The 23,981-nt window shown below is 38.2% G+C and overlaps 1 protein-coding gene across 5 annotated transcripts in view; it reads left to right on the top strand.

Moving 5' to 3' along the window:
• INTU (inturned planar cell polarity protein) overlaps positions 1-23,981 on the top strand; it is a 30,586-nt gene that overhangs the window by 5,621 nt on the left and 984 nt on the right. For 2 of the 5 annotated variants that reach the window (XM_053403442.1, XM_053403441.1), the window contains exons 2-15: positions 2,858-3,444; positions 8,494-8,579; positions 9,522-9,725; positions 11,460-11,578; positions 12,005-12,094; positions 12,381-12,458; positions 13,849-14,038; positions 16,085-16,138; positions 17,740-17,802; positions 18,231-18,449; positions 18,795-19,250; positions 20,238-20,335; positions 21,552-21,741; positions 23,497-23,651. In XM_053403442.1, the coding sequence (XP_053259417.1) occupies positions 2,858-3,444; positions 8,494-8,579; positions 9,522-9,725; positions 11,460-11,578; positions 12,005-12,094; positions 12,381-12,458; positions 13,849-14,038; positions 16,085-16,138; positions 17,740-17,802; positions 18,231-18,449; positions 18,795-19,250; positions 20,238-20,335; positions 21,552-21,741; positions 23,497-23,651 (2,589 nt within the window). The remainder of the gene's footprint in view (positions 1-2,857; positions 3,445-8,493; positions 8,580-9,521; positions 9,726-11,459; positions 11,579-12,004; positions 12,095-12,380; positions 12,459-13,848; positions 14,039-16,084; positions 16,139-17,739; positions 17,803-18,230; positions 18,450-18,794; positions 19,251-20,237; positions 20,336-21,551; positions 21,742-23,496; positions 23,652-23,981) is intronic. The other 3 variants (XM_053403443.1, XM_053403444.1, XM_053403445.1) reach the window with 3 other exon arrangements.

Genomic DNA, 23,981 nt, shown 5'->3' with positions numbered 1-23,981 from the left:
TTTTTCCAAGACCAATCACAATGAATTTACCTGACCCAGACCCTGTCTATAAATACCTTCTCTCCACTTTCAGAACCTGTTACTAAGCAGCTACCACTGAACAGGTTTGCCAAACATAGCAGCACAAGGCCTTGAACTCTGGCACCAACAGAGGTCAAAGAAATATTAAAGCACAAACACAGACTACCAGACACACACTCAGTATTTCTATACACACAGCTACCCTGATGCTGCAAAGCAGTTTTTGCACCTCATTCAGACAAGTACTAGTACTAGTAATGCTTGCAATTTTAGCCGCCTCTCCTGGGTTAGAGCATGGTGATTTATTTGTATTCAACCTGTAAAGTGTCTGAGACAGGGGAAGAGTAGGAAAGTGCAACAGGAATTTTTTTTAGCCATTTTGCTCTTCTTTCTTTTTGCACCTTTGGCCCACAAACCATTTTCCCCATCACAATTCATATAAATTCAATCTCCCTTTATTTGCCTTAATGCATACAGCTCTTCCAGCAGCAGTGCTAGACCCCAGGGTTTTTAGCATATAGAGTGTGTAACAGAAGTCTGGCTTTCTCAGAAGCAATGTGCACATTTAAATAGTGCTATTACCTTCCAACCTGTTCCTTCTCTCAATCACGTAGAAAAACCCTTTCTTTGTCTTGTGATTTTTTCCATTCAGAGTAGGATTTTAATTGCTATCAGGTCCCTCCCATCCTTTCCTGGTAATCTGACATGCTCTTGCTCTTAAAAATAAAAAAGCATCCTAATGCATCTGAAGTTTTCTATCTGGTTTTAGTGACAGAACACAGATTATAAGCTCTTAAATTCCAGTACCTCTTTATTGGTAACATTTTAAACCACATAATTTGTACAGATGTTTTAGTTGCTGACTCTTAATAAAATCAAACGAGTCGTAGGATAATGCAATAAGTTGTAGGTTGCAAGGAAATATGAAACTTGATTTTGTGCTCAGATCAGTACCATATACCACTAACTACGTCAAAATCAGAAATGTAAGACTTGGAAGGGAGCTGGTAGAATAGGCCTTGGTTTATAGTACGGTCCTAACCATGTCTGCTGAAAATTGGCTTATTGAATTTCCTGGGATTTACTCCCAGTTAAGTGGGGTTGGGATTGCAGCCTTAATTTCCTAATTATGTACAAATCATAGAGTTGTATTCAACTAACCCATACTCAGTCATGATTTCAATGGATCTGTGCTGCGTATGAGTTATTTGGATATAACCCTTAATTTGCAAGTCTGCACTTAAAAAAAATGCAGGACCTAATATGTACTAGAAGCTGTTTTGAGAAGTTAAATCAAATTTGACCATAAAGGCTGCCTCCACCATTTTCTTGAAATTATAGTATCAATCTTCTGTTGGGATCAAACAGACCCCCTGGTCATAGTATGCTATTGCTAGGCCTGTCTGAGTGGTGTCTGTCTGACAAAAAAATTGTGCTTGCCAGATGGCCATATTGTACCAACCAACCTACCCCTGCTCCATCTTGATCACTTTCCATGTTGACAAGTGATCAGTTTCGGTACTTTAGATAGGCACCCATTCAACTTAATTGGGTAAGCTATGAGTAGCAACATTTTAAGAACTGTCTGGTAACCCTGCTGTGTCCCATGAAGCAAGCACATAGTAAGAGAGACAGTTCTGTAGTACTGGTTGAAGAAAGTGGGAATGGTGTCCAATACATTAGGGAGAAAAAGATCAGTCCATGAAGGAGCACAAGCAGAAAGATCCTGTGTTGTTGTGATGCAGCGTTAGCAAATAGCTGGGCAGGTTAGTGTTTTGCTTCATACCTATTTTATAGTGGACTGTAGACATAGGGAGACAACTGAAGGTCAGAGTGTCAGTAACATCCTTTCTGAAATAATGGGGTTAAGAGTGATGGAGTTGTATACTCCATCTCACACCCACATATCTGGCCACATCCTGCTAAACCATGGGCTCGTCCACTCCCTTCTCTACCTGCTGGGGAAATGACTTTTGGTTTCCTTTAAACACGGCTGCTTGTTGAGTCTGAACCGAAGGTGATCATTTTAACACTAACATAGTTTTAAAACAAGCCAGTGTCAAACCATCGTTTCTGAAGCTGGCTTCTTGAAAATAAGCATTGGATAAACCACGATCCCCAGTTGTATGTATTTAAAGGAAGTCAAAAGTAAAAATTTCCAAAGTCTTTGTTCTAGCCACACAGGATATAAGAGGAGGCAATGAACAAGCCCAAGGCTTCCTGCAGTTCATAAATATTGTACTAATCCATTATTTAGCATTAGATGCAAACTGTGCCACTGTAATTCACTTGCAGGGAATCTGCATTAGTATTTCTAAATTGCTTAACTAATAAAAAACAAGTTTAAAAACGCAAAAGTAGCTTCCTTGGTTTGCTTTTATCAGTCTTAAGTGTCAAATGGAGAACATTTTGAGATGTAACAACAGAAAATTTCTCTAATGTAGGCCAGCAATATAGTTTTAATTTGCATGCTGCTCATAATGCCACAGCAAATACTTTTCTTTCCATGTGCTTAGACTGAACTGGAGATGGGGCAGGTTGCCTTGTCCTTTTAATCAAAATGAGACCTCTCACTTGTAAATGTATGGTTGCTTATTGAGGCATGGATGTGAAAAGAATGCTTCAGTAATGTTGGTTTCTATGATAGATGCTTTCGCCGCGTCTGAATAGTAGGTCTCCGTTGAATGCAGCTGCTTTAGACTGAGGTCTGTGGTTCATCCCATCCCCCTCCTTGTAAGTGCTTTTATGTTACTAGCTCCTGAGGGCTGCAAAATTAAGCACATTGTAAGTCATTCTGTCTTCACTGTCATTCTAATACTGCCCTTGTATTTCACAGTGACCTTGAACCTGAATGGTTAGATAGTGTACAGAAAAATGGAGAATTATTCTATCTAGAGCTGAGTGAAGATGAGGAAGAAACTCTCCTTCCGGACACCTCTCTGGATATGCCTGTGGTGAACCGTGTCAGGTTTTGTGAAAATGAAGCTGAGGTTATTCGTGAGCGATCTCAAAAAGATAGAAAGAGTGAACACAGACTGGAAAAGTTCACTAAAATATTAAAATATAAAAGGTTTTTATCAAAACATACTAGTAAGAAGATGTCAAGTGACAAATGCGATGTTCGTGCCTCTGGCCCAGCATCCATACTGAAACACCATTCTGGTCAGAGGGTGGAGGATGTGGCCCAGCAATGGTACAAAGATGTCTGCCTTTATGTAAATCCGAAGAGGCTATCAAATGCTGAGAGAGGAGAGCAGTTCAAGCTTCTGGAATCATTAATAGGGATTATCCATCAATCTCCATGGAGAAAAACTGAAAAACATAATCACAGTATTGAATCTAGAAGTACCAATGAAGAGAAACTCGTAGTACATGGTTTGATACCAGGCAGCTCAGCAATAAAGTCTGGTCACATCTTGATTGGTAAGTGTCACAATGTATGCAATTCTGGCCATGCAACCCAGTATTGTGGGAGGTGAAAGGGTTACTTATTTCAGTCCAAGTGACAACTTTTTAATTGGTTGGCATGGTCATGGTCTTGCCATGGATCGAGGAATCTAATAGACTTGTCCCTGCGGCATGTGCAGGCGGCAACCATATTGTGCAAGGATTCTGTTACTGGCCCCCATGCGCATTGGCAGAGCAGGTATAAGCGCACCCCAAACTGCCCTCTTCCAGGTCTAAAAGGACCTGCGGGTCGGCAATCATGTGTCAACTGGACACACCTAAAATGGTTGTTGCCTGTATAGTAATAGCAGTAAGTATTAGGGAGTCGGTCACAGTTTGAATATTTTCCCTAATTTCAATGTAAAACATCTCCAGTAGAATATCTCTCTGGGTTCCAATATTATTTTTCTTCCTTGAGCAAGCGTGTTGTTGTAGCTTTCAAGCACACATACTCATCCAGTAAACACTGTTCCTTTAAAAAGAATTACATGCAAACACGCACAATGTTAAGGTTTCCTTTTGTGTACGTATCCTTTTAATTCCTTGAATGGCACTTCTGCTTTTGGCTATACTGGTATTATGTAATACCTAATCTCATTAATATTAGCAGAAATGAAATGCATTATGAACGCTACTGAGTGATTATGAACTTTACATTTATGGAAGGTTCATTTAGGCAAATGGCAACTTGGGAAAATGGCAACGAAGAATTAAAACTATTTTTTGTTCAAAAGCATATTAGCATTGAACAAAAGCAGTATCCCAAGCTACCAACTGCTATTTTATATTATGTTCTGTTTTTCTTTCTATCATACTTCAGTCGTTTGGCTTTGAACTGGTAAGTGAGCTGCATCTTCTGCCAACTCATATCCAGATATATAATTTCCTTATAAAGTACTTTAAAATTATAGATGTGCAGTGAACACTGGGTACTTTTAGATCTAAATGTGGCATACAGCAAAATGTGTATGTTACAAATTTTGTTATAGTTGGCAGAAATAACTTGTAATTAAGCACAAATGCATTGCTTTTTAGTCAAATATCTTGATCAAATTTTGCTTTTTTGGCAAAAGAAATATGTTAGTGTAGTGTATTTAGAACTAGAAAAGTTTTTAACGAACTGTACATCTTGCTTTTAAAATGAACACTTAGCTTTAATTTTAAGAAACTGATGTGATTGCAAAGTTTTATAAAAACAAGCAAACATACAAAAACCCCACTTACTTTGAAACTTTAAATTCTCTACCATGTTGTTTCAGGAATAAGTCGGAATAGGACCTGAGTGGAATCCAAAAATGGAAGTAGGCATGGATACGTAGGAGAAAATCATGCAACCAGATGGTGTTTTGTTTTGTGTGTTTCCACAGCAGTTGTCACTGCCAAAGAAACAAGCTGTTTGTTAAACTGGACAGCTTAAAGGTGATATTATGCTGTATGCCCAGGCTTCCTCAACCTCAGCCCTCCAGATGTTTTGAGACTACAATTCCCATCCCTAACACTGGTCCTGCTAGCTAGGGATCATGGGAATTGTAGGCCAAAAAACATATGGAGGGCCGAGGTTAAGGAAGCCTGCTGTATGTCTCTGTGCTAAAACTCTTAAAAGAACAGCAATCCTGCCTGACCTACCAGCAAAACAGATACCCTTGTAATGATACAGGGTCCATAATAAAATAGCTATGAACATAATGAAAGTTGGTCTACTATGGGTAAAGAGTTAGCCTGGACCAGTAATCTAGCATAGTGTTTGCTGGGAAATGGCAACACTTCATTGCATTTGCCATCTCGCTAACTGGGGTTCTGCCAATAAATCCTTTCGTGTATTTGTAACCGGAATTATTCAATTTCTTTATTTTTGTTTCTTTCGTCCCTTATCTGAACGGTAGGTTAAACTATATTTCCTGGCCTTGATGCAGCTAAAGTCAGTTGTGGTTGTGTTCCGCTGAAAGCAACGGGACTTACTCAGAACTAACCTTAGCTGGATCAGGGCCTACATCATTCTCATTTATTGCCTCCATACAGCTTTCAAAGATGGGCTAGGCAAGGCTTTCTCGAGACTATTCAGTGAACCTCGTGGAAGTCATTCCCTAACCACAATGTGACATTGACTAATTACAACATTGATACATGGAAATCTGTGTATTTGTTTAGCCATCTTTAGTAAGAATATTTGGTAGCTATCATCATAACTGGTAAGATTTGTTAGCATATAAAGTAGCACTGTAGAATTCATGTCAACCAACATCTAAACCGTTTTTTATTATAGAATCGCTTCACCTCAAATGTGCCCACTTGGCTGCTTCAGTCTGTGGGTTGCCACACAGTAGTTCCACACTTAAGAAATCATTCTTTTAGTGTAGCAGCACCTACACTTAAGAACCCTCTGTCTGCTGACACCAGATAGGCACTTTGGCGTATTCTTTTTGGTGCTGGCTTAAAACATTTTTGTTTAGGCCAGCATATCCAAACACACTGATGTTGAAATGTTTTCAGTTTCTTTGTTGATTTTAATTGTTTTTGAATGTTTCCAATTGCTTGTTTTTATTTATAATTTTAATATTTTTCATAAACCACTTAGAGCTTTTGTTACTATCAAGCAGTGTATGTGTTTTGTTAAATAAATACAAATAAGTAAATTTTGAGAAGACCGCTATTTAAGACAGCTGTCTGAAATCTGCATGGCATATTTCTGTTGTGCACCTTATATATGAATCTATTTCTGTACCTTATTAAAGGGACATGGGAGTGCCCTTTTACTTAAGTAAGAAAAACAATTATAAGCCTTAAAATTCGTGAGCTTGGCATATGTGGGCTATCTGCTGAGGTCCATGAAAGTGCCCGATTTCAAATTGATCTGGTTTTTTAAAAATGCCACAGGTGCAGCTGATTTTAAAGTACTGAAAATTGATATTTCGTTCTCCCTTTTTCTGATTTCTGTGTCATCCCCGCCCCCGCCCCCATTTTTAAGAAAACTATTGAGGTTCTTTATTCAGGCTTTATTTGTGATCTAAAAACTAGTTTTAAATCATTGCCGATACAGTGCGAAGCAGATAAGTATTCTTGCTTGCCCAGCTTTCTTTCAATGAGCTTATGCTAGTGCAGGCCTATACTTTGGCTAACTTCTAAAGCATGCCAAGGAATTCTGAACTCATTTTTTCACTTTTTGTTTATTGCCTGCCATCCAACATTCCCCCCCCCCCATTATTTTTTCTGTATTCCAAGTAAGACACCTGGCATATTAACCAGGTGGGTAAAGAGGCTTGGAGTTACAAGAGCCTTAACAAGAGGCGAGATTGTGAGTTTTCAGTGAAAATTGGCATCCCTTACAACTTCTGTCATCATGACATTTTTGAGCAGCTTACTCCTGCAATGCATTATTATGAAGGAATTGCCTAAAGAAAAGGTAATAACAGTGATACTCTGGTGGCTAGATTTTAGGTATTCAGTTTCTATCCAGCCACAATGGAAAATTTTAATGTTACAGCTGCAGGAGCAAAATAAATAAAAATGGAATCCCACAGCTGAGTACAGGAAACTTTATTTCCGTATTTTTTCCTCTCTAGTTTTAGTTTGATTAATTAGTGGTAATTTCTCTTCAGGGAATCTTTTTTGGGTGGGGAGGTGCTGTGGACAGGGGTAACAATTTAGGTTAGTGGTAACAAAATTGACATGGTTCAAGCTGATGAACCATGGTTTGTCTGGCATAGAAGCCAATCAGAGATGTAAGAGAGGAGAGCCCACAGCAGTCAGAAGGCTTTTTCCAAAAGAAAGTTTAGAAAAGCAAGGTGATGTCATATTGGCCACTTGGCACTGATACTCACTATTGATTTATATAATGCATTTTTATCCTGCTCATCAACCAAAAATGATTCCTAGAGCGGCTTACAAATTTCATTAATAATAATAATTTATTATTTATACCCCGCCATTCTGGCTGGGTTTCCCCAGCCATTCTAGGCGGCTCCCAACAGAATTAATGATAATAAAAATTTAAAAAATGATAAAACATCAGACATTAAAAACTTCCCTAAACAGGGCTGATTAGACTCAGATTTATAATCTAAAAAGACATGGCAGTAAAGGGAAACGGTTTGGAGGAGATGAGTGGGGGGAAGCAGACTCAAACTTAAAAGTTTTTTCAGTTGTAATGGCTGACTGAAATGGAAAAAATTCAAGGAGAGAAGGCTCAAGAAGTTGCTGGTCTTTCTACAGAGAAGGTGAAGAGGTTCTGCAGTCCCAACTCTCTTTCCCTCCTATATTAGTCTTTGACTAATGAAATAATCTATTGCCTTTTAAACTGTGGGGTGGTGTTCTGTTTATGGTGGTGCAGAAATTTTATCATCGTCATTGTCTAATGGAATGGCTGCTGATGAGGGAGAAGCCTGACAGAGCTAATCTTCCAGCAAACCCAGGGAGACACTCTACAATCCCATCTCTCTCCCTTCCAGCGTGTTTTTTTGGGAGGGCCAGGCTGTCTGATTTGAATTTAGTAGAAATAGATGTGTGCCTGCTGGGCAAATAGAGAAATGCAAAAGTTGAGCTGGATGCTGTCTCAAGGAGAAACTTGCTGTCGCCATATAGCAACTTGCTTGATGCTGAGAAACCTAGAATTGGTACATTCAAACATGGCAGTGCTCTTCCTTTTCAGTTGTGTTAGCACACATACTATTCTGAAGAATTCCTCTGTTGCTTCCAGTGATGACTGTGTAATTAGATTAGGAATGTGATTGACAGATGAATTCAAGAGTCAGTCAGACTTCTATATAAACTTCTGCTAAGCAGGCAGAATAAGAAAATGTTATTTGAGGGGAACCGGAAGTTGTTGTTTTTTACACTGGGCCTTCCAAGAATTACTTTACACTGGGGTGGGAAACCTTCGGCCTGTGGGCCAAATTAACCCTCAGTGTTCAGTAGTAGCTTAACCAATTCTTAACAGAAAAGCTTCTGTGCCGTACTTTCTTATCAAAAAGTGTGTTCTTTTCTTGTTCTGCAGCTATTTTAATCTTATTTTTTTGTTTCAACTTGCAGGAGATGTTCTTGTCGCAGTAAATGATGTTGATGTAAACTCTGAAAATATAGAAAGGGTTTTGTCTTGTATTCCTGGTCCTATGCAGGTATACTATACTCAGTTTTTAAAAAATTAGTGTTCTAAGAAAAACATACAAACTTGAAGTCTGTGTTTTTACATGTAATTTATACAAGTACATTTCTCTATAAAATGCAGCCTCCCCTCAAAATATATCCCCTTGTTTCGGAGTGTGGGGGAGTTGCGGGGGGGGGGAGAGAAGCATGTAATTCCACCCCAAGGGCAAAGTCATACTTGGAATAGACCATTGAAATCAATAGACATAAATCCATTGATTTCAATCTGTCTAACTAACATTCACCCCTTGTCTTTTGCCCTTGGATAAGAGATGGTACTATGCCTGAACTTGTTAGTTAAAACTAATGTTAAACATTGGATGGTATCCAATGAAAATCTAGTTCACTGGCTGCTTTTAGCCAGACTCAGAGTTGCTGTAGTTACTGCAGTATGCTGGCATTTGAACAGGAACGGGCAATTTTGTTTAGTGAATTCCCTGTCCATTTATTAGTAGAGCATTGATTTGCATGTTGCTCAAACATTCCAGATAAAACCTTTCATAGCAGATGGCTGCTATGAATTAAATTCTTCCTGCATTTCTAAAGCTATTGGATAGTATTCAATAGAAATATTGTATTGCTTCTCACATAGGTTTCCCAAAATGCTGTATTATATTTCGCTTGTTCCTCATGTACTGAACAAGCTGAGCCAAAAGAGAAGCAGGATCACTGAAAGCAAACCTCTGGAGAGCTTTAACTTGGATGCTTTGCAATTGAAATTAATTCTTATACTGTAGCAGAAATTGACTATTTTTCAGGCTAATGCTAAAAACTTCTGAATAAGCCAAACACTTGTACTGTATTGTGAAACCTGCTCACTTGTCACACTTTGGAATTAAGTTCAAAAGCAGTTTAAAGAACTGGTCTTCACCTAGCAGGTACAAGCTGTTAAATTATTTTAACTCTTACAATAGGTGAAGCTTACCTTTGAAACAACATTCTTTGAGTCAAAAGATGCATCCCAACAAAGATGTAAGCAGACGCAATCTTCCATGAATAACCTGCTCAAAGTGTTGTGGAGAGACCATTACAATGACCCACAGTTCTCTATCCAAAGTATACCACATATTATTATGTACCTCTCACTCAAACTGGATTCTGATACATCTAAGGATGAGGTATGTATTCTTAACATAAAGAATTTTGAAACCCATTACTAATACTGAACTACAGTAGTAGCAATAAAGAAATATAATACTCAGAACCGTGTGTGAATTTCTGCTGTGGTTTTTTTAAAAATAGCAACTTTTTAGTGCTGTGAAAAAAATGTTTTAAAATGTTTTAGCAGGGGCAACTGAAACCTTGTACCCAGGGAAACTGCTGAAGGAAATTAATCTGCAATGAAATCACTGTTGCAGCAAGCTTTAATCTCTTGTCTTGCACTATTAATATGAATGTTACATGCCATTGTTTCAGCTTGGTGTACCTGAGCTTGCTTCATCTTTATATGATGATGTGTGTGCCTTAACAGAGCAAGTGCTGCCCACACCATTAGAATTTTAGTGCTCATCTAAACCAAGGACTTGGGCTTCATAAGCTCTTTCTGGTATGCAAATTCTGAAGTTTTCATAAGATAGCTCCCGATTTAATACCATGAATTTGAATGAGTTTCATAGAGGCTACGGTTTTTTGTTTACCACAGAGCAGCAGACTATTATCTCCTTTCCCTGAGAAAAGACACTCTTCAACAAAGGGTGCTTTTTTAGAGTCCAGTTCTTGGAGACTCTTTCAGCTGCACAGTTCTATGTCAAGAATTCCATTCAGTGCTCTCATAATGCCCAAGCTCTGTTGATTGGAGGAAAAGTACATTACATTAGAAACAACCAAAATTAAAACGTAATTTATTTACTGTCAAACTAGTTAATAGAACGCTGCTCTGTTTAGAAAAAAAACGCTGCATTTACAACTACAACTTCTTTTCTTTTATTAAGTCCATTATCCCTAGCTTTTGTACCCGTTAAACCCCCAAGACTTCTTTCAGTTTGTTTTGAAGATGCCTAATCTGGTGCAGCAATACGTGTTAGACCTTACCAACACTTAATATTTAGAAACGAAGCTGCTGCTAAGTTCTTTGTTTTGCATTTTCTTTTCTTTCCCTGGGAAAGAGTATAGATATTTCATAGATGAACCTTGTAAAAGTATTTTTGTTCAATAAAAAGGAATAAGGTTTTTTCCTCCATTTTGTGCAGTGCGATAAAAAGACAAGCCCATCCCCCCCCCTTGTTGAGACAGATTGATGCATAATAATATCCTTGTTAGTTGGGCATTTTGAAGACAGATAATTAAACTCAATGAAAGTGGCACAGACTTGCCAGTTCTCTCAGTTGTGAGATTGAAGGTCCTTTTTAATAGTTTGAAAAGAAAAATTTCTCAACAGGGGTTTTGGTACTGCCTAGAAAGAAAAAGGGAAAGAGCCTCCAGGACACAGTTAAATTAGTTAAGAATAATAATTAAGGTTGCAATTCTAAACGAGCTTACTAGGACACAGTGGGACTAACTTCCAAGTAAATATGCCTAAGATTGACTTTTAAATTGAGTCTTGTTTTAAAAGGTTTAGATAATTATGCAATGGTATCCTGAAACAGGTGACATCATATTTCAGTTTATTTCAGACTAGAGTTGAATATCACCCACAAAATTAAGCATTACAACTCATACATACAGTAATTGTAGTTGTAAGAAAACAAAATAGAACTATCTATTGATAGTATATGCTTTTCACAAAGATACTTTTAAAGCAACATTATCTGCAGTTTTTCATGTAGGAGATGGGGGGGCTGCTAAAACCTGCTAAAATATAATTCATCAATAATCCTTTCTTAACTGATACATAAACTGGCATTTTTTGGCAGCAAGAAATTCTTTACCAATATCCCATATCAGAAGCTTCCCAAAAAATGAAAAGCGTAAGAGGAATATTTCTTACGCTGTGTGACATACTGGAAAACATGACAGGAACACATATAATCAGGTAAGAGTCCTTTATTTCCTTCCTTTTTCCCTCCTTTGCCTTGTGGGCACAAATTTTATAGATATACTAGTTTCACATCAATAGTGTTTAACTGTCTCAGATAAATTATGCTGCTTGTGAAATTTGCAAATAAAGAAATAATAAAACATTGACTGAAAAAATAAATTATATAACTTGGTAGCCAAAAACATCCACATTACCAATCAGGAAAAAGAAACTTGAATTGTTATTGGTGATGATAGAGTTCACCTCCCTCTATCCAACCTTCCTCCTAATTATAAGCTCAAAATCACAGAATTAACCATTTTACTATGTAGCCACTATGGTCAGCTAATCAGAGTTATGGAGCAAGGTATTCTAGCCTATATATTTCTTTATAAGCTGCTTTCATGATAAATTGTTCCCTTGTGTGCTGATGTTTTGTAGTTCATCAATGTTTTTATGTGGAAAACTGATCCATGTCGCTTACTGGAAGGAATCGGATAATCTCCTTGTAATTGGCCTTCCGGCTGAAAGGTAAATTTGTGAGATATTTTTCCTAAGTGACATTTTTAAATGGTGGTGGTGGTAATGTCTAAAATAAGCCACTAGCTCTCTTATATTGTTGCTGGATAATGTAGTTTCTGACATTATGTAACAGCTGGTAATCCTAAATTCAGAACTAGCATTCAATTACTTTCAGTGACATTTAGTTTCAACTAATTAACTTTTCCTGGATTGTGCTCATTTTGTCATTCAGCTGTATCTGTATTCATTGTATTATGTTAGCACAATTCTTAGAGGAGTTGTTTTGGTTTTACAGTGTCCCTCTCTCTCAGCTAAGGAACATGATTGCAGATGTTGTCCGGACTTTGAAATTTATGTATGGCTCTCTGGACAGGTAAAATACTCCTAAATATACACTATTTTGTAATTACTAATCCTTTTGCAAATTTGGGATTTGGATATGATGTTGTGTTGCTTGAAACCTGATTTCAGGAGAATTTTCATTTGGATCACAAATCCCTGTCCCTTTATTTGCAAACTTGCAGTTCCAAAATGATTTGCCTTGAAGCGGCATAGTGAGAAACTCAATTTCAAAGCTTTATTGTGTACAGAACTAGCTGGGCAGTTTCAGGCTATGTGTAATTTATGTGTTTCTTTGACATAATTTGCTAAAGGTTATCCTACTTAATTTCTCAGTGACAGAATGAATTTTGTGTTCTGAGCATCATAACTTACTCATATTTCACTTTACTTTCCAGATGCCACTTAATAATAATAATCATAAACTGGAATGAAAGACATTCCGTGCTTGTTTAAGTTCTTGCATATGCCCTGTGACATTGTTTGAACTTTCTTTGAACAGTACGTCCCCATTGCATAGCTTAAACTTCATTTGAATGTTTCACTATGTGGCCTAGGGAGATGCTCTTAGAGAAACACAAGTCCCAAAGTCGTTTGGATGCTGTAACCATAGAAAAGCTGCTGCAGGGGGTGAGGCCAAAGGAGTGTACATTTTTCATATATTAGCTAGTAAAAATCACCTGCTTCTGGGCTCGAGGATTATATTTTCAACCAGGTGCTCTTCCAAGCTTAACTCCCTCCTACCCTAGGCAGGTATCATAGATGTGCAGAACTTGTTGTATGGTTCTTTGGATCACAGTCAATGTCTAAAACATTGTAAAATATGTTCCCCAGTAAAATTTTAGAAAACATTTTATTCACTTCTTATATTTCAACTATTAATATACCTCTTAATTGTCAAACTTCCTTAAGTGGTATTTTTTCCTATTAAACATTGTGTGTCATTGTCTTTAAAGATTTATTTTTAGTTGTAATTTAAGCGTTTTACATGAAGGCTAAAATAATGTGTGTGAAATGCTGAAATGTGCATAACTGAAATTTCCTCCAGTTCCTTTCCTTTTTATACCATTTGAATCTCATGCTCTAAACAGCATAGTTAATGGTTTGCCATGAATGCCCCAATCCCATCCACTTTTCTCCTTGCTGTATATTATATATTTATATATTATATATTATATATTATATATTATATATTTATTAATATTATATATTTAAGTTAGAGTTTTATCATGACATGCAAACAACGCTATTGAAGCTCAAATAGCATGAAAGGGGAAATTATGGTTTGCTGTCTTGTGCTTCCTTCTGCCTTCCAGAAAGTTAAGTCAAATTGTGGTATCCTGCCATAAAACAATTTCTGCTGTGCACACAGGTTATGGAAGGACATTTCTTGTTGTTCTAAATTTTGCTTTATGTTTGTTCAGTGCTTTTTGTCACGTAGGAAATGTATCTCGGTTGGATCACTTTTTCAACCTGTTCTTCCAGCAAGCCCTGCACCCTGCCAGACTCAGCTCATGTACCAGTCCTAGTTCTCAACACTATGATAACTGCAGTGCATTGCTTTTGTACAACTTTCCAGGAGTGCGGTGGTTGTGCCTTCCACAAGAAATTAAGGTAACCCTGACCACAGCTTTTTAGAGAATTATTAACAGATGAGAACCCAAGGTTGAAGAACCCAAGGTGCATAGAGAAATCTTCATATATTACACATATTAAAAGGCATAACTCTTGCCTAAAACAGTGTGTTCTCACTCTCAGGCTCAAATTGAGTGGGGGGTAAGAGGGGGCACGTGCCTTCGACAGATGATTAGGGGAGTGGCAAAACAGCATCTTAGTATGACAAACCCACAGCATGGGAGATAAGAGGAGAGAGGAGCAGCAGCTGAAGCACAAGCTCATTCATTCCTTATGGTCCAGCCAGGTTCTGCTTATTATAAGATGTGGGTGGTTGTCCACCCACCTTCTCTAATAAGCACAAGCCAGCCAGAATGTAAGGGATCACTCACTGAGCATGTACACCTTTCTCTTGCACAACTCATCAGCTTAACTCCTCCTCTTTTACATTCCTGCTGGACCAGCAAGAACGTAAAGGAGAAATCAGGCCCTGATGTGGTGTGCCTGACTATAGCCCACCCACCTCTTCTCATAAGTGGAACAGTTTTGCTTATTAGAAGAGGTGGGTGGCCATAGAAAGGCCTGCCCCCTCACCCGCCCCAGGAAGAGGAAGGTAAGAATTCGGAACATGAACGTAAGGCTTCCTTTTTGCAGCAGCAGGGGAGGGACTAAGGCTCCTGCTGCTGCCACTGAGAGAAGGAACCCTACAGAAGACACACAGGGGAGAAATACTTTGTCCCTCTCATTGTGTGCCTCCCCCCCCCAGCAACCAAGAGAAGGAAGTTCATGAAGCCTTGCTTCTCTCAGTGGCAGCAGGGGGACACAAACCTGCATAAGAGAGAGTGGCAGGGCAGACTTTTGCCTACTTTAGCAAAACTTTTAGATCAGGCACACTTCATTCTCACAGCCTAGCATAGTGTATGTATGAATTTCAGTAGTAAATCCAAGATTTAAAGGGCAGCTCTAAAGAAATGTGTAGCTCAAAAGATATTTGGGCTTGTATTTCTGAATACTTAGCCCTGTGAAGTTAATGCATTAATAATAATTTAAAAGGTCACTATGCACAACTCAGTTCCCATAATATTGTCTGTTAAAAGCATACCCCTTCTCTAGTTTTTGGAGTGATACAATTGTAGTGCGAAGTTTTATATTTTTGATAGATTCAGTTAAAAGAGTAATTTTGCCTTAAAAGTTACTTATCCCATTATTAAGCGGAAGGCTAGCAGCAGTTTCAAAACAAAAAACAAAAAAACCCCCACAAACAGAGAAAAATTGATTGCCTACATGGGACAGGAAGTGTTTTCAGTTGGAGATTAGGAAGAACAGAGAAACTAACTATTTGAACACCAACTGTGTAGCTGGCAATTCTGGCAGCACTGGTTTAAACCTAATTTTTCTCACTGAGATATCTTGTTCACATACTCTGCAGGAAGTGCTTTCTTACAAATTAAGCTCTTTTCACTGTGGAACATATTTTTGGCTGGTACCTTATGGAATGATTATGAAGATCTATAAATAAAAGGTTTTCTTAATGAAACTTACTGTAACACACTAGATCCTGAAGTGTGCAAGTTTAACACTTCTTGGGTGAAACAATGGTAATGTGTGAGAATGTTTTGGAAAATTTCCATAGAGACAAAAACTAAATCCTGAGTGAAAAACATTTTTTCTAATAACTCAGCTGGATACTAAAGCTTTGCCAGATTTCAAGGGAACTTCATGCCTTGTTTTAATCCATGAAAATAGAGAGATTGGCATGTCTATTATATTAAACAGTGGGTTTAGGAGACTGAGAGAGAATATTTTTCTTTCATTTCTGAAGGGGGAAGTATGCAACCACTGGGTGCTTTTCTTTCGACCCTGATTATAGCAATCTACAAGAGTTTGGAACCTGATTTTGCTCTGGTTCTGAAATGCCATATGCATCTGTTGGTGACTCTGTGTACTGTGTACTATTGTCTCAGTACTGAGAGATGCCAAGGAGGCTTCGTCATTATTTGGAATAAATTTAATGCTTTAATGTTTTCATTTGCTAATGTTTTTCAGGTAGAAATTGATACAGCTCTGAGTGAGTTGGAGGCGGCAGACTTTGCAGAACTAGTAAGGAACCTTTTTTTTCTTTTTACACACTCTTTAGCCACAGTCAGGGGCACTGCTGGAAGCCCACTGAAACCCCTGTCACAGCAGGAAGACTCTGCCTGAGATCTGTGGCCCCATGGCCTAGCTCATGGGTAGGCAAACTAAGGCCCAGGGGCCAGATCCGGCCCAGTCGCCGTCTAAATCCGGCCTGCGGATGGTCCAGGAATCAGCGTGTTTTTACATGAGTTGAATGTGTCCTTTTATTTAAAATGCATCTCTGGGTTATTTGTGGGGCCTGCCTGGTGTTTTTACATGAGTAGAATGTGTGCTTTTATTTAAAATGCATCTCTGGGTTATTTGTGGGGCATAGGGATTCGTTCATTTTTTCCCCTTCAAAATATAGTCCAGCCCCCCCACAAGGTCTGAGGGACAGTGGACCGGCCCCTGCTGAAAAAGTTTGCTGACCCCTGGCCTAGCTGTTCCTTCTTGTGGCTTTCTTCCTCTGACTCAGGAGCATCAGCCACCTCCCATTTGTTCCCTTTCCTCTGGGCCCCAACCTGACTTCAAGGTAGAGAGAAAAGCAGGGAAGCAATGGCTTCTGCTTTTCCTCACTGTCATTGCCTTTGAGAGAGGGTGAAATGCAAGGGCAGCCAGAGCCAGTGCTTGCTTGTCTCTACCTTTGGACACCAATGAGATTTGATGACAGCTAGCCAATATTGGATCCACTGAGGGAAGGTGGGGAGAGGCTCTGTTGTGGGATGCAGTGAAGTATATCTATGTTTACATATCTGTAAGTCATTATAAACAGTACAGAAAAAAGAAAATATAATTTTAAAAACTGAGGATTATTACAACTATCTGTTGTACAATGGTTGCAGCAGAATATATTACTAGTAAATAGTATGTGCCTGTGCTACATATACTGACAGAAGCTGAGTGTACATGCTGTAATCATTGTGATACGTTCTTTTGAGCTCTAGACATATTTTATTATTTCTCTCTAATAATAAAGTATTGCAGTTTCTCCAGGAAACTTTAAAACTTGCTTCAGGGAACTTGAAGGTGCCAAAAAGTGATTGAGTTATTCTGAAGTAAATGTAATATGTGATTAATACTCATTTTAATTAAAGTAGATCTCATTTAGTAAACTGTAAATATGTACATCTGAGGCATAAAGAAAACAATTATTCTAGCTCTTTCACTCACTTTCTCCCCTTCTGGCTTTTATTCTAAACATGATTTCACAAGTTTTCAAGAAATACTATACATATGAAAGGCTATGCTGTTTTGCTGTTTGTGCTGGAAGAAGTCCCTCTAGTGGCAAGAGCTGCAACTTTGAAAGCAAAAGAACTCTGTTCTGACAAAGATAGCTTTTGAAAATGAATCTAAATTGATTGATTATATTAATTATAATCAGCTTGACAAAATAACTGGTAATTTTGTGGCAAATTAGAACTTCTAAAAAGAAGTTTCAAACTTCTTCAGTGTCTATGCATCACTACTGGAAGACATCTGCTGGCCATTTAAAGAAAGTATCCTGAGGAATTAAAGTACTGTGTTGTATAATGCTCAAATTGCCTAGCTGAAATCTGAAATGGTGCCTTAATTGTTTTGTTTTACAGTCGGAAGATTACTATGACATGAGACGACAGTATACAATTTTGGGCTCATGTCTCTTCTACAAGGTAAGACATCGAACCCTTACCAACATACAGTCCCTGGGATTCTTTGGGGGAAATCATTTGCTTTGAATGTATGGTATGCAATGCAGCCTAAGTCCACGGAAGTGGGAATAATTCGGTATGAAAAGGCAAAACTTTATACTAGACCTCCAAGTCTCAGAGTTTTTATGAATCAATGACTTCATCTTTTCAAAGTTCACCTTTGCAGCCTTTGGGGTTAGAGGTTTTGTCTTTAAATATATTGAAAGCTGGGTTTCTTGGGAATCCAGTGGATTCATTGCTTGGTTACAGGCAATGTGGCAACATTCCCTGGTTGCTATGATTTCTTTCGCAAATAAAACCAAACCCTTGCAGGCAGAAAACTCTTTGAATAAAGAAACTGGTTATACATGATATCTTGAATCTGTGCTGTCTCTTTGTTTTTAATTCAGGGATATTTAATTAGTAATCACTTGCCAAAGGAGGATTTAATTGATATTGCATTATATAGCAGGCATTATTGCCTCTTGCCCTTGGCAGCAGAACAGCGCATTGGTCAGTTAGTAGTATGGCGTGAAGTGTTTCCACAACATCATCTTCAGCCATGTGAAGCATCTTCTGAAGGGTATGAAGAACCCAAAGCAAGATACTTTTTACTCATAGTTGGTCTGGTAAGTTGGGGGGGGTTGGTACATTTGCAGCTGTTTTTCTGTTAAAATGCATGCTCTAATGAGCACGTGCTAAAGTTCCATATATGTCATTTATGAGCATTTCCTTTCTGCTCAAGTTATTTGAAATATATTTTGTGTCAGGTCAACAAAGGAGGTCCTGCTTCAAGTAACCCACAACACATGCACACATACTCCACTGACTGGGGTATTGACATGATATAATACCTTCTCAGTTGCAGTACTATACCACTAGAAAAGTTTGGTTGCCACCATCCCTGTCATCGTAAATCACGTTATGAAAAATGGCATCCCACTAACAAACATATTCTTCCCTTTTTCTTTCAGAGGCACTTTATGTTGAGTGTCTTGTTGGAAGCAGGAGGTTGTGCTTCCAAGGCCATTGGAAATCCGGGGCCAGATTGCATATATGTGGATCAGGTCAAAGCAACTATCCTTCAGTTGGATGGACTAGATCTCAGCATAGATGAGAGTTTGGAATCACCCTCCACTCCGCTGCTATCCTGTGTAGATTGGTTCCTCCCTGCATCGCGGGACAAACTGGAAAGCTTGACCAGCTTGTCTTTTCTCAACAAACTGCAGTACACAGCAGGCACTCCCGCAAGTAAAAAAGTGCCATTTAGTGATTCTTCCTTAAGGACACGTAAGCCTAGTCCCTTAAGAAATAGTGGGATGCCTGACAATGATAGCAACAGCCCTGAAGCAGGAAGTGGGAACCTTAATACAAATCCTGTGCAACTGAAAGGTCCTGGACGACTTGATGGAAGTAATAGTCTGTTTACGGTAATGCTCTTTCTTTCCCTAAATTTCTTAAAATTATGTTTCCCACATAGTGATGTGTTGGCACAAACAGCGAAAGCAAGCTGAAGGAGTACTTCCTGAGTGTAAGGGGAGGATGTGGTTCATGTCCATGATGTAGCTTCCCAGTCTTACTTCCTTTGGGTTAACTCCTAAATCATTTTCCATCCATAAGCACAGCTTGAAGAAGTGAGAGTTGCCAAAAATGAGTTATGTATATGGGTGTGCCATGTATTCTAATGGGAAGGTTTTTGTCATAGTTGTATAACCCTGTTTCAAGGGTGCTTTGCGTGCCGTCATTGCAAGATGAGGTTACCAAAGTGTTCCTCTCTCTTGCCAGTATTCAATAAATACCCAGCTGAGTTCCTTTTTCTTTCACATGGCTTCCCCCCAGCACCTATACTACAAAGTTTTTTTCACACTACTTAACCAAAAGTATGTGTAAAATAATACACATTTGGTAGTACAGTACTTCTAAATTCCAAACTAAACAACAAGAATCAAGCATGATATTTTAATTCTGATTGGCATCGAAACAGTTTAGTCTGATCTGCATAATTTATTAAAACTGCATAATACGTCTTTGTGCTGAAAGCTATGGGTTGTATGCAACTAAATTATACTTAGACGCTTTGAAATCGGTGAACACACATTAGTCTTGTCCATTATTTCTTTGGGTTTACTCAAAGTATGACTTCATTGGCTACAGCCTTCCACCTCTCCAATAAAGAGCACAAAACAATTTGTAACAGAAGATTTGTTCAAGTTGGTTTTGAAAAACAATTACATTTTTGAAAATAACAGTAAATCTTTCAAAAATAATGTAGCATGTCGCTTGATAGCTCAGCATAGGATCAGAAAGCATGTGAATTACTGAACTAGCTTAATATTTTTAATAACAGCCTTGGTACTTGTATGTTAAAATCTGAATCACACACCTACTATGAGCTTTTAATTCTGCTTGTTTTTCAGATCGCCAAAAAGAAGAATATTCTTCCAAATCCTTTTAATTTAGGAACCCTCAAAAAGAACCTTACAGATAAGGAAGCTGAACTGTATAATGTTATGAAGTAAGGTGTTACTAACTTTTGTTCTTTAGCTTCTGACTACATTAATATTTTTTGTGTGGATGTATGCAAATAAAAAAATAAGGCTGGTGTGCCAGTTATTAGACTGCCTATTGGAAAGTGGTCAGTTTTTGAAGCTGTGAATGTCCTTGTGTGGCTGGTAGCCTATCTTTACATTAAGGTGTACAGCCATTGGATAGCCAGTGTGCTATTGTGAGTGTACACACTTTTCCTTAGAATGAATTGCCACTAACCATGTCCCTCCACACAGGAAACGTCCCCATGCTTTCTTCACCTTCCCCACTTAAGCTATGTGGGGCAGCAGGAAGAGCTCTTTGCTAGGCTTTCCTTGGGAATCTGGTATAAAAACACGAGCTTTTCACTAGTGTGCATATTTTTTGTGTGCAAACCATTGCAGTATTTCATTACATTTGTTTAGGATTGAATCTGACAAAAAAAAAACCCCACGCAAAATATTTGTTAATTGTTACTGGTACAGGTTTCTTGCTGTTGTTTCTTATAAACTCTTGCTTTAAATAACTGTTTGACTAATCCTTTTGCGCTAAGCCCAGGTCCCTGTACTTTTGCTGGGGCAACTTTTTATGCTTGGTGTGGCAGATTGTGAAGAGTAGATCTTGCTGTCATCTCGTGCTTGGGCATGGTCCATAATGGACTATACTTAGGAGTGGCCTTGCTGAGAAGTAAGAGGGACTTTGAGGGTCTGGATACAAAGGTCGGCCCAACATTAATAATGACAGGTAGAATAAACAGCTGATTTCATCTCCTGTCTTAAGCCACTCTTCCTCCACGGACAATCCAACCAAAAAGCTGGTTGTTTCTACTGTCAGCAGGTAGACTATCAGCAAAATTGAAGTTTCCCTGCTTAATCTGACCAAATTCCTTGAAACTGTAAGGAATAAAATTGTGACCCTGCTACAAGTTGGTTCAAATGCCAAATCCTACCAAAAAAATCTAACTTAATTTCAGCTAAACAGAATAGCTTGGAATCTTAAGAGAAATCACCAGCTTCTTAGGACAGAACATACATGACTATTTCAATAAAGCACTATGTTCACAATTAATTGGTATAGAAACAAGCCACACCCTAGGAAAATTTCTTACTATGTTGCAGCTGATGGGTTTGCTTTGCACAGTAGGATTTGTGTTCTTAATTGTAAAAAGGTGATGGTTGATTAACTATTTTCTTTTGCTTTTGAAGGTTGACATCTGGTCCTGAAAACACTCTCTTCCACTATATTTCTCTTGAAACAATGCATGGAATTTTTATCACTCCAACACATGCTGAAGTCGCACAGCTGAGTGGAACTATCCATCCCCAGCTCATTAAGAATTTCCATCGCTGTTGCCTTTCCATCCGTTCCATTTTTCAACAAACTATGACAAGTGAAGTATGCATCATTATCGTTAATTATGGGGAAACTCTTGTTCCTAACAAGGGAATACCTAGCTACTCACAAGTAAGCCCTACTGAATTCAATGGGACTTTCTCCCAGATAAGTGAGTATAGGATTGCAGCATAACTCTTTTCTCTTAAAATGGGGATAAATTCACTTTTTAAAATAAATTTAACTTCTTAACTGCATTACTATGACAAAATTAACTGTTTATTAATGAAATATGATCTCAATTTAAATCATGGTAGAGCCAGACTTTGTGGAGTTTATAAAGTCTGTACTGCCAAGTAATTCACTCTGTCTCATTCAGATATGACAACAAACCATGGTTTCTTGTTACAGTAATGAGCTGTAGCAAGTATTGGGCTTACACACACCTTTCTACAGTTCATAAGTACAAGGAGAGGATGGAAGGAAGAGAGGGGAGCACTAAGTCTGGAGCGTGCCATGGCATGTCCTTGTATCAAAAAACTATAGTATTTGTGTTAGGTTGAGACACAGAATTTAAGCTCCCTGGAAAGATTGATTCTACCATTCATGAAATCAAGAGAGGATTTGGTTATTGTGGTCTGATTTTACACCTGAACCAGGCTGCTGCATTGTCAACTTTCTTTAGCACAATGGTCAGTACTATGTATGAAAATTAAATCTGTTTTACTATATGTGTTTTTAATCTCAAATTTGATACATGTGATTATGTAAAAAATAGACATGTGCTTACATAATGTTTTAATGTAACACAGATAAAACCTTTTTTGGTATAAGCTGAGGGCCGAACAAAGTGGATAAAATGTGATTTAAGTGAATTCTTTCAACTGCTAACTCTAATAAGAAAATCCAGCTGAGAAGTATATGTAATGATCATTTTCTTCAGTATATATATCTCCTTAGCTGTGGCACCATGCCTAGTTTTATTCTTTATGTCTGCAGCAAAGTCGCTTTGGAAGCAAACATTCAACTTCGAAGAGAAATCAGAGTAATGTTATATCTCCTGAGTATGAAAATTTCTTTTCAATTCTAGCTGTAGCTGAGTAGACAGCTATTTCTTGGTTCATACATCACATTAAACCATAGTTTAAAACAAATTATGATTTAATGTGAAGACACATTGTGCTGATGCATGCTGCTGAAATGTACTGCACTGCCAGGAAACAAGCCAGAATCTGGATTTTTGTAATGTCTGAATCCAGCATGGTTGGGCTTTTTTTCAGCCGGAACTTGCCAGAACTCAGTTCCGGCACTTCACAAGTAGGTGCCATTGCCATTATAAGAGAACAAGGGAAGTGGTAATGGTGAGTTCTGGCACCTCTTTTTATAGAAAAATAGTGCTGAGCATGGTTGCTCTCTTCAAACAATCCATGAACAGTAACCAAGGTCTGTTCTTGTCTTAATGCTTATAGTTTGTTTGGAGAGAAACGAACAATGAGCCCACATTCAGACAGCACAAAAAGCCAGACTCTGGTTTGTTTCGTGACATTGCAACATTAGCACTTTTCAGGAGTGTGCACCAAGTACACTGTATGGTCACATTAACCCTTAGTTAAAAACAAACTATGGTTGAATTTGATGTGTGACTTCAGCCAGTGTGGACAGCTATTTATCAAAAGGTGTAAAAACGTCCTGTCATAACATTTCAGAAAATATTTGATCTATGTTTTATAACAGACAGTGAAAGCAAGGTTCCTATTCCTTGCTCATAATGCTAATTCAAATTTCATTGCCCATTTACTTTCTTGTTTTTCATTACAGACTAAAAAGACTGCAGGTAATAGAAGTTCAGACCGCAGAAAAGCAAATTCTGGCCTACATCAAGTGAAAGAACATGGGGTGTTGTTTGAATGTTCTCCTGACAACTGGACGGACCAAAAGAAACCTCCACCAACTATAATGTACTGGGTTGTGGGGTAAGTGAGCAATAATATACCCTTTTTTCTGTTTTATGGACTGCCCAAATCCTCAAAACTTCTGTTTTCCAAAGTTTGTAATTCAGCATCTTTTACATGGGTGGTCTTAGTCACTTCCCTAATACAGCTAACTATTTTTAACTTTTGTACCACAAAGGATGAAAACGTAGCAGAGGATCAATTCAGTGTGCATAAATATACCTAGCAAAGAACATTTTGAAAGCTCAGCACGTACTGCTGTATAGTTATTCCATTTTTAGTTCTTTATTAAACCCTTACAAAAGCACAGACTGTTTTTAGAATAGCCTAAAGATCTTGTTCTGACACAAA

The sequence above is a fragment of the Podarcis raffonei genome, chromosome 9 (genome assembly GCF_027172205.1).
Source record: "Podarcis raffonei isolate rPodRaf1 chromosome 9, rPodRaf1.pri, whole genome shotgun sequence".
In the NCBI taxonomy this organism is placed as follows: Eukaryota; Metazoa; Chordata; class Lepidosauria; order Squamata; family Lacertidae; genus Podarcis; species Podarcis raffonei.
This window is presented reverse-complemented; position numbering and strand designations above follow the sequence as displayed.